This window comes from Argiope bruennichi, chromosome 9 (genome assembly GCF_947563725.1).
Source record: "Argiope bruennichi chromosome 9, qqArgBrue1.1, whole genome shotgun sequence".
In the NCBI taxonomy this organism is placed as follows: Eukaryota; Metazoa; Arthropoda; class Arachnida; order Araneae; family Araneidae; genus Argiope; species Argiope bruennichi.
In genome coordinates, this window is record NC_079159.1 from 88,465,249 (window position 1) to 88,476,411 (window position 11,163).

Here is an 11,163-nt window from a genome sequence, read left to right on the forward strand (position 1 = left end):
TGGCATATAAATGTAATGTGATGAATTCAACAGCGGAAAAGTCAATGTTTTTATCAACAATAAGCAAAGAAACACTAAAGGCATAAAAAAAAAATTAAAAAATCCAAATTTAATACTCATTTTATTTTATAACAAAATAATTACGATATATATAACTGATTTGCTAAGCACAAAACTGACAAATATATCAAATTTGATTTTATTTCTAAATAAACTTATTTTTTAAAGATTTATTTAAACAATAGAATAAAATAAGCCTTTTAATCACAAGTTCACAAAACATAAAGAAATATTAACACCAATATTTCGTTTACACTATATACATTTCAGATGCTACAAAATATGCAAAAAATAAATTAATTAAAGATGAAATGACATTATCTGTATATTCGAAGATTCGTTACTTTTAAAACTAAGAAAATGAAGAGATCAAATGTTATATATAACTTAAAATATGAAATCAAACATATTACTAATAAAATGTAGGATGTCTCAAATTTGTTTGCATTCCAATGTTTCATAAAATAAATTCAATATTTATATATGATAAAAAAATATAATTCAGAATCAAATTTCATTAAGATATTTTACTTAAATATTTTCAAAAAATCAAATATAGAAGACAACTTTTAGTCATTTCGATACCTCATTCTAATATTTCTCTCATTCCTGATAAATGATAATAGAATTATAAATTCGAAAAAATTATAACAGAAAGAAAAATTGAAAGGTATTTTATAAAGGTGTAAAAAATATTAAGAAAAATCTTTTGTAAATGCATTTACATGATTGATTAATCAAGTAAAGCTCCCTCATATACATATTCAAAACATATTTTTCATAAAAATATATCTCTAAAACAATTGCATTTTCGATAAAATTTTGCATTATATGTGCATATCATTATCTCACTGCCACTTTTTTTATGAGTAACTGAAATCCAAACAATTATACTAGACATCCAGTATTTAGAGTAATCATTCCTGGCATTTAAATTATTTTAATATCACTTCATTAAGCACTAGAGATCACCTTGGAGCAATGAATTAGACCTTCTTCTGTGCTGTCTTAAACAAGAACAAGCACTTGAGCACATTTTTATTTCGAAATACATTTATAACAATCTTTGTAAATAGAAACCTATGAATAACAAAAGTTACTTCATACAGTTTTATGCGAATAGCATCCAAAAATAACCTATATGATTCGAAAGGAATGGTTCTTTAATAATGAAATGTGTGTCACAAATGAAATCTACAAATGTAGTCACTTTGATCAATTAAAATGAAAGTTCATCAGGCCGAGGCTGAGCTTGGGCATTAGACGGCCTTAATTCAGTAACATATTCTGTTTCCACATTTAATAATGATATGACCTGAAAGAAACTAATTAATATTAAATTCTGCAAAATATAATGATTTCATAATAAATGTTTAAAATTATTTATATCAAGATAAATCAGAAATGACAATTATAATTCAAGCTGAATAATAGGGAAAGGCTGACAAATGGCTATATTGCTCTTAAATGACCTAAAATGCATTTTTGAATGCCAGTGAGTTATATCAGAGATAAGTAAACTTATTTTAGAGAGAAAAAAAAAGGGGGGGGGGGGGGGTCAAGTTTCATATAAATTAATCATATAAAGACTCAAGAAATATTTTAAAATGTCTTTAATATTAGTGCAATGCATGAAAATGTCACTGTAATTATGAATGTTCCTTATAATATAATTCAAACAGTGGTATATCAATTACTCTGTTATTTTTAATTCAATGGTAGATTGGATAGGACCTTTAAGAAAGTTGTATTTTGACTATAATTTGCTCCTCACTAGTCTAAAGAAAGCACTCAATAATATAAAACAGTATTCGCCTTTTATTATGGACTTTCATTATTAAATAAAACATCAATTAAAACAAAATTCCTTGCAAAAATATTGATAACTTTTAAATATGGAAGATCATATTCATTTCACTGGATGCTTTCCATAAATAAGTGGCCAATAATTATAATCACAAGAAAATAAACATAGTAAAAACCAATACATTTTATTTAAAACTCACTTTTTATAATGTAACTATGCAGCAAATTTTTTTTTTTAATTGGAATTATTTTTAACGGTTGACACCCAATTGTATTTCAAAATTATTTGATGATTAAATGATAATTAGGTTCCAAAATAATTAACAAGTACAATGTCATAGAAAACATGTAACTGAAATTTTTTTAAAACTTTCAACACAAAGGAATCAAGATAAAAATTGATAGCAAAATTTGATTTTTATGAGTGATTTTTTTTTATCTTTATGAGTGATTTTTATGAGCTAAAAATAAAATTGTCTAATGATGGAAAAATTTATTTTAATAAATATTTCATCTTGTTAAGACTGTTACATTATTTATGCAATAAGTATGTGCACTTTATTTGTAGATAAAATAAAATTTTAAGTCACAGATTCAAGAAATTTTAGAAAAATGATTCCAGGTTCAACTTAAAAAGGAAGTTGCTTATTCGAAACTTTTCAAGTAAACACAAAAAGAAGCAATAGAATAAAGTTATGCTGTGTAATTTCAAAATAAAATAAAAAAAAAATATGTATAAAGTCAAGACAATAAATGCAATGCCAATTAATACCAAAAATGATATAATTAATCCATCAATATTATTGCAATGTGGAAAAGTTCTTATAAGTTTAAAATATTTTAGTACAGCTAAACTCTTTCTATTAAATCTAATTTTGTAATTTGCTTCATTATAATCCAAAACAGAGTAAGTGATATAATAGAAAACTGTAATTTTTCACCATTTCCAAAACTTGTAATCTAAGTTTTGATTCTTGTCAATAATATATATATAATGTAGTAGCTGAAGTTGCACCTCTTGCATTTCTTTTTATATTTATCTCATTATAAAATTAAATTAGGCAGTTCATAAACAGAAAAAGAGGATAATTTTGAAGTTTGATTCAGGAATGCATAACTGCCACAAGGCTTGTGCCAGCCTTGAATATAAAATATGAAAAATATGCATATTGTACAAACATAACTGGACATGATAATTATTGTGCATGGATATGCTGTAAAGTTTTTAAATGAACCATAGTTACTGACATTCTCAAATAAGTTATCCTCTAAAGATTTTCTTTCAATAGAAAATAATTTATAGAATTTATAGAAAACAAGCCATTTTTAGCAACCGGCTGATTTGTAGAGAATATTTGTAATATTTAGGTTTAATTCTTTCTCTTATGCATATCTTGTTGCTTATGTTTCTTACTACAAAGTATTTTCCAGAATAAAAATTGTCTTATTTTAATAGATTTACACCTGTATTGTCTATTAAGTACATGAATGTTTGAATAAAATCGAGCCCCATGATATCATAATGTCATTAAAAATTGAAGTGCCTAGGTATATATTTCAAGTTGCATATTTATCTAAGTAGAATCTAATTTGACATTTTCCTTTTTCATGTAAACTGGGCGAATAATAAGAACCTATCTTTCGTTCTTTTAATAACAAAAGGAAATCCTACAATTAAATATTTAAAGAAGCAGTGAAAACAGTTTAAATTTCTTTGTAATATAAAATCTATTGTTAAAGATAAAGAAAAAGAAAAAAGAAAGGAAAACATGAATTCCATAATTTAAAAAAAGCAAAATTGTATAGTAACTAAATTATAATATGATAGAAAAAAATCCTATTAATATGTTGTAAAAACAATTTTTTTTCATGAATATTTTTGGGAACAGGCATAAGAAAATATCTAAATATCAATTTTTAATTTATTTAAATTTCAAAAAATTGCACAGAGATGCATACTTATACTCTTAAAACTAAATCTATGCCACACTTGGTAGCTTTAAGTCAAATTGTCAAACTAGAGTACCAATATATTCACATTTATTATTAATAAAGATAAGTTAGTGAAAAGCTGACTTCAATGATTAAAGAAAAATTTTCAACACTTTGGTACTTTTATGATTTGGGAATTAGTATAATTACATAAATAAGTCAGAAAGAGTATTATTAAGTATATCAATACTCTGATTAAATATTGGTGTATTTAAATGTGTTAAGAATTTATAGTTGAGAATTTTGTGGCAATAGAGAGAGTTTTTTTTTTATTATTATTATTATTATTAACTGCAACTTATGATGCAGCTCTAAAATTTAAAATTACTATACGAATGATGGAACTGCACTTTAGTGACAGATTCAAAATGTGAAAAATGAAGTTCATTACAATCACAGAATTTTTTTACAGTGAGAATTATAGTGTTATGCCACATCCAAATGAATAAAGAAAATGAAAACTATCCAGTTTTAACTTTCAATACATATTAACCCAATTTTATAATTTTCCATATAACATATTTTTAAGCTTCATAAATTAAGAAGAAAAAAGAACATTCAAAATCTGATATTACTACTTAAACAAAACAAGAATTGCAATATATTTTTTAAGCTAAAAAATTAAAGGATGTTTAAATGAATATCAAAATATTTATTACTCAGATGAATGCATATAAGGGATTTATATTTTTGCTATGAAATATTATGCTCTTCCAAAGAATTATTTCCTAGTTACTTCCAAGAATTATTTCCTAGTCAATTTCATAGTTTTTTCATTGATATAATTAATATATAACAATTAAAAAGCATATTTGGTCATCAAAATGTACATATACAAGAGTGTTATAAAAATAATATAATACATGGAACTTGCATAGTTTAAGAAATATCTACATGCTACAGAAAAAACATAATTGTACATATATGGAGTTAATTGTGTAACTGTAATTTAAAAAAATAAATTATGTTATGGTCCACAATAAATATTCTAGTAAAATAATAAAGTACATAAATTTATATGTATTTAAAAATGAGAAATTATGCTTTTGAAAAAAAAAATGAGCAAACTTTTAAAGATATTTTTTTAAATTTATTCACATTCTGTAAAGTTTTAATACAGAATATTCAATATTATTTAACAATTTTTTAAATAACTTTTAAAGATAAAAGATTTATTTTAGGGAATAAGGGAATCAGACATATCAAGGGAATAAGACAAAAAATGTCTCAATCAGAGAAATTTAGATGCCTGCAATATCTCCTTACAATTCATTTTGTAAAAAAAAAAAAAAAAAAAAAAAAAAAAAAATTATTTTGTGCCTTATAAAATGTAGCCAAATGATGTGATCTTAAAAAGCTGAATCAATAGCAAAAGAACGATACCATTAAATAATTTTATAATCATGTAACATGCCAAACCATCTACTAACTAAACTTCAAAAATATAAATAAAACATTAATTTAAAAATGTTCAGAAAAAAAAAGTATTATAAATAAATTAGAGGATAGTGAAACAATGAATTTACAGATAGAACTATATATTTTGAACACAGATATAAAGTTTAAAGTTATTGAACATTAAATATATTAAATAACAGAAAAACTAATAATGAATATCCAAATTTCTTTATAAACAGTAAACAATATCATTCAAATTGTCATCATTCAACTGCTCTAAGCCTCTAAAAATATGTTTGATTTAGAATTTTATTTAATTATGACCTAACCTAGTGATGTTGAAATATTTCTTAATATGATATCATTCTTAACAACATTTAAATAAGACTGTGTAACATTCCAAACATTTTTTTTTTTACCATAACGTAAACCTAAAATCTATTTACTATGTATGAAGAAAAGGCTATAATCACTAATTTATAAATAAGAAATTAAAAGTGTAAATAAGAGGGAAGTAAATACACGAAACATAGTCAATCAGAAGATAGAAAAACAGTTTTTACCTGTTTAAACTTAGCTCGTATTTTCAAAAGCTTATCTCTTGAATCATCATCTTGAATATTTGTATGAGGAAAGCTTTCAGTCATTTCTTGCAAAGATTTGAGGGCATTAATTTTTCTTAAAAGAAAGAGATTAAACATATTCAATGGAAATCAATATTTTGTTATAATAAATTTATAAAGATAAATAAATAAGAGAACACAGATTTTTATAATGCACAGACCATACACACAAAGAATACTAAAACAAGGAATAACAAAAATCTTGATATTTATAATCAAACAATACAAACAAAAAATTCAGAATGTTCAAATAAATTAAAAAAGAAACATTATATATAGAAATAAATTGTAAGCATTCCTTTTTCAACAAAAAGTGATAGCATGAACTACTTTATAGACACTAATTTGCTACAAATGCCTATTTATCTTCATATAAAAACTATAAATAAGTGATAATATTCAGAGTCCATAAAAATTTCTAACAATCAATTAACTATGTTTTAAAAAACTGAAAATTTATTAATTAAAAGATTTATTCTAGCTTTAAATATGATACTTTAAAAAAAATTTGGTACCACATTTTAAAAAAACAGAATTGCAAGAGATATTTTTTGTAAATTTAAGATTTATTGTAGAAAAGAAAGATTTTGTTTGATGCTAGAACTATATATTAAAATACTAAAACCTGATAAAAATACACTTTTTTTGTTTTGTTTGAAACACATGAAATTTAAACTAAGTTTCTAAAGTGGAGATTAAAATCTTCACAATATATAAATAATGTCAAAACATCAATATAGCTTTTAAAAATTAAATATCATCAAAATATAAAATTCTAAAATTTTACTAATATTTCAAAAATTTATTCCTCCCTCTAAGGAATAAAATAGTTTTTTTTTGGTCAATTAATAGTAAAAAAAAATAATAAATAAAAAAAAATGCATAATGATATTTCATATTTTTTTTTTAAATTATCATTTTGTATTATTTTCAGATATGTTTAAATTATCATATAAACTTAGAATAAATAATAATATGTATTCATGTTTAATATTTAAAAAATATTTTAAAGTTTTTTTTTAATGTGTAAATAAGAATAAGCAGTTTTACTTTCTCATAAACAAAATATAGAGAAAGAATTGTAATCACCAAAAAATTCGAACTTGAGATTTTGATGAATCTCAATGTATTAGACCTCCTAAATTCGAAAAACACATTTTTGGTATTAGGTCTGCCAGCCTATGACAAATATAATTCAAAAATATTTTAAGCTAGACTTGTGAAATTTGGTATATGGTGTATACATCAAATTTGGTGATTAACAAAAAATTTTTTTTGAATGAAATCTATCCAGAGGAAGTCTCGTCTATCTGGCAGTTTGAATGTAACACGATAATTACAAAATGCTGAGAGTTAGATGGACAGAATTAGGTACACAGATTGAACATCAAAATTGTAGATGCATGCCTATCACATTTAGAATAAAATCTCTCAAGGAAATGGTTTTTTGTCATTTTGTACTTTTATATGTAAATGCAATAACTCAAAAATACAAAAAGCTCCATATATGAAATTTGATATGTGATTTTGTGACCATAACTATAGTTGCATAGGAACATAAACAGTTTCAAAATGAATGTCAATACCTTTGTTTGGCAGTTTCTTCACCTTCTAAAACAATCATCCAGGCTATTGCAAAACCCTTATAAAAGCCAATCTAAAATATATAAAAGAATTCTATTAACTTTTAAGTGATATTAATTCAACAACAAAAAAATCCTTTAGGATTAATGCACATGTGTATCTAATAGAAACAAATGCAAAGATTATGTAATCCAAAACAAAACTGAAATGTAAAAGTCATTGTGTTTTGCTTATCTACAAAAGAAATAAAAAAATTAACTGAAATGAAAGGAGGGAAAACAGACATATTAATTCTTTCTCATCCTTCAAATATTTATTGCTTCTTTACAACCAATATAGATGTAGCAGTTAGTAATATTGATTTCATTTTCTCTGTGATATTAATCTCTTAAACATCTAATTAACTTGTATATAGATTACACTCTTGTGTAATTTTATTATAATGTATGAAACAACAAGTTAATTATTAATTAAAGCTTATTTAACTAACAAGTGGTCTAAAGAAACAACATATCTTATCAGCCAATGACAAAAAATTATTTTAATCTTTGAAAAGAAATCACTGTCTTAAAAAGGAATCTTAGATTTTGCTTAAAGTAAATAAAAAATCTTTAAAAGGTTTAACATAAATATTGATTTATTTAAAATGAGCTTTATTATAGTATACAAAATTACAAATGTTTACAAATTTTCAAGAAAATGTGATAAAATGTGCTTAGCAGAAATATATATTTCTTGTTCTCAAATTTTATGAAGAAAATTTCCTAATGAAAGAACATATGAAGGAAAAAAAGTTATATAATATGGAAAAAAGACTCATAGAGCATTCTTTTAAGATCTAAAATTACATTAGTCTTTCATTTTGTAGACTTGTTTGTATTATTTCACTTGAAGATATTTTAATTCCTATTAGTTTCAATAAAAAAAAGAACATCATATAACTTAAATTAATCTATTAAATTAGCAAATATTACTTCAGATGCTATCTGTGCCCCTCTTTGAAGACCTAAAGCATAGCCTTCTTTATATCCAGTTTCTTCACCTAAGCTGAAACCTCGAGTGAAGCCAATCTTTTGGTACCTAAAAACAAAGATGTGATAATAAAATTATGACAGAATAAAGGTTTTAAATATTTTCAAGCAGTACTAAAATAATTAAGAACATTTATGGAAATCACAAATCAACCATAACTAATCTTCAAGCAAACTAAACTAAACCAATAACTAAATTTCAATCAAAGAGCAAATAAAAAATATGATATAGAGCTAGAATAAAAAGGATAATATTAGAATTCTTTGAATTAGGGATGATGTAGGAAAGTTAGAATAGGTGAAGAGAAGAGCTTAGAGGAAAATTTTATCATGAAGCAAATTTCTTATACATTTTTAAATTCTCATAATATTTTTCAATTAAAAAAAGTTTTAATAAGTTAAATTTCAAATGATGATTTATGTTTTACAATACAATTGCAATTTATGTTTTAAATGATGTAAAAAATGATTATGTAAAAAATATGTAAAAAATGATTTACAGTTTACAAAAGAACAAAATTAATGAAAAAAAATAATTCAATACTTATTTGTTGTTTTTTTTTGTAAAATATTAATTTCAAAACATGAGCCTCAGCAAGTCACTTGAATTGATAAAAAATGAATAACTTGAAGATTTCATTACAAGGAGATAAATTCAACATCTATTTTTTCTTTCAAATAATATTAAAACATTCTTCATTTCCACACACATATAGATTATATAATTTCAAACAAAATACTATATATCTTTCATTAAAAATGATGAGTAAATTAGTTTTGTAATTAGAAAAGTAAATTAATTTAGTAATAATAATGATTAAATTAGTTCCTGTACCATTCTTCAATAGTACAAATAAAATGAGAAAGAGAATATAAAATAATATTCATTATGGAAATAGAAGAACTGAATAAAGTCACATTGCTTCAGTTTTGTAATCATGACTGACAGCATCATGACAAAAATATTAGTTTTAATTTAATAGTTCCTTTAAAACACTAAAATTTTTTAAAATGAAAAAATAAGATTTGAAAAACAATTAAGGAATTTCAACACCCAAGAGTAAGGGGAAAAAAAAAAAAAACAGTTATAACTATTTATACTGTATAAACTATCAGAAAATAATTTAAATGTCCTTATTTAAAAATTAAAAACAACTGTATTCATTAATTAATACAAAAAAACTTAATATATCTCACAAAATATAAAAACATTGAATTACTCTTAATTTATGAGATTTTCAGATTAACATTGAGTATATAAAGAAATCAGTAGAAGAGGTCAAAGTTAAAACATTAGTTTAATATTTTATAATTTAATAAAAGTAAACTACTATAAATTTAAATATTTTCTACATTTTACTAGTTTTTTTCAAATAAATTTCATTAATTAAGTGGATGAAAATGTATTAAAATATCAGTTTAATCATACAAATATCAATTCTGTGTCCATATTTATATGCATATTAAGCCAGAAGAGTAAGATTCTACCAATTCTTACTACAAAAAAGAAATTTTAACAAAATTTTAAAATATAAGCCTTAGTTTTAAAAGAAAATAATTTCAATTATTAAAAAATTTTAAAGGAAAAGAAAATAAACTTTAAAAATCAGAACAGATAGCATCTTGCTTGGTGTGTGTATATATCTTCGTACATTACGTTTAGATTTTAAAGATTTTATAATATAATGCTGTTTATATCAAGACATTTTCTGTATTTTAAAATCAGCAAATTTTTTTCAGAGAGAAATTAAATCAGAGAGGTAAAAAAAAAGAAAAAAAAAAATGTAACAGATTACTCCACATATTGGTTCCTACAATTGTTCCTAACAAAATGAAAATAGCCAGCTCAAGATTTTTAATAGTTTTAAATCAAATGAATATAAATTTGATCAATGAAATTAATTTAAGATAAAAAAGCACGAATATAAAACTGATAAATCTATAGGTGCTACAAGAGGAATTATTTACGCTAATATAAATAAGAAAAGCTATAAATAGGTTTCTGAACAATGGATTTTATCTGATAAAACATTTACCTATTTTCTGCCAAAGCAATTTCATCAAAAACTTCGTTAATATCCCTTTCCCGTTCCATTTCTCATACCACCTCTGACCTTTCCTTCTCTTCGAGTTACTTTAGCGCTTTTATTTTTTGATTAGACAACACTCTTCTCCTCGGATTGGTGTGAAGCGCTTCGTTTCAGTGATTCATTAAGAATCGATAGGATTAATGAGACTTGAAACAATAAATTTAATGAATCGACTCAAAATTTCAGTTTTTGAAATTGCGTAAATTGATTGCAGAGTTCATATTAAGACAAACAAAACATTTTATAAATATCCGAGACAGTTAATTCTCACAATAAAATGTCAGTAAAATCTTATTTCAAAATCTTTATAGTGTAATATTAATGACTAGAAAGCATCAATTCAATCACTTGATGCAGACAGATCTGAACTGATTCAGTATAAAGATAAGATAAGTTGAGTTGTTCATAGATATTCTAAATGAAAACCGAAACTAAATTTTTGTGACTTTTTCTATATTTTTATTTCTTTATTATTAAAATTATATGATATAATATTCCTTAAGAAATAAAATGTGAAAAAAATATTTAATCGAAGATGATTTAAATTTCTTACAAATGTTCCAGTTGATGATTTTTTTT

At 23.3% G+C, this 11,163-nt stretch overlaps 1 protein-coding gene across 1 annotated transcript; it reads right to left on the reverse strand.

Annotated features, from left to right (window-relative positions):
• Positions 1-188: 188 nt before the first annotated feature.
• LOC129985128 (protein LTO1 homolog) lies at positions 189-10,928 on the reverse strand. Its single transcript, XM_056095046.1, has 5 exons — positions 10,531-10,928; positions 8,438-8,543; positions 7,466-7,536; positions 5,820-5,934; positions 189-1,375 (listed from the first exon to the last, which is right to left on the reverse strand). The coding sequence occupies exons 1-5, from the start codon at positions 10,587-10,589 to the stop codon at positions 1,280-1,282; spliced, it is 447 nt and encodes a 148-aa protein (XP_055951021.1). The 5' UTR covers positions 10,590-10,928; the 3' UTR covers positions 189-1,279.
• Positions 10,929-11,163: the final 235 nt, after the last annotated feature.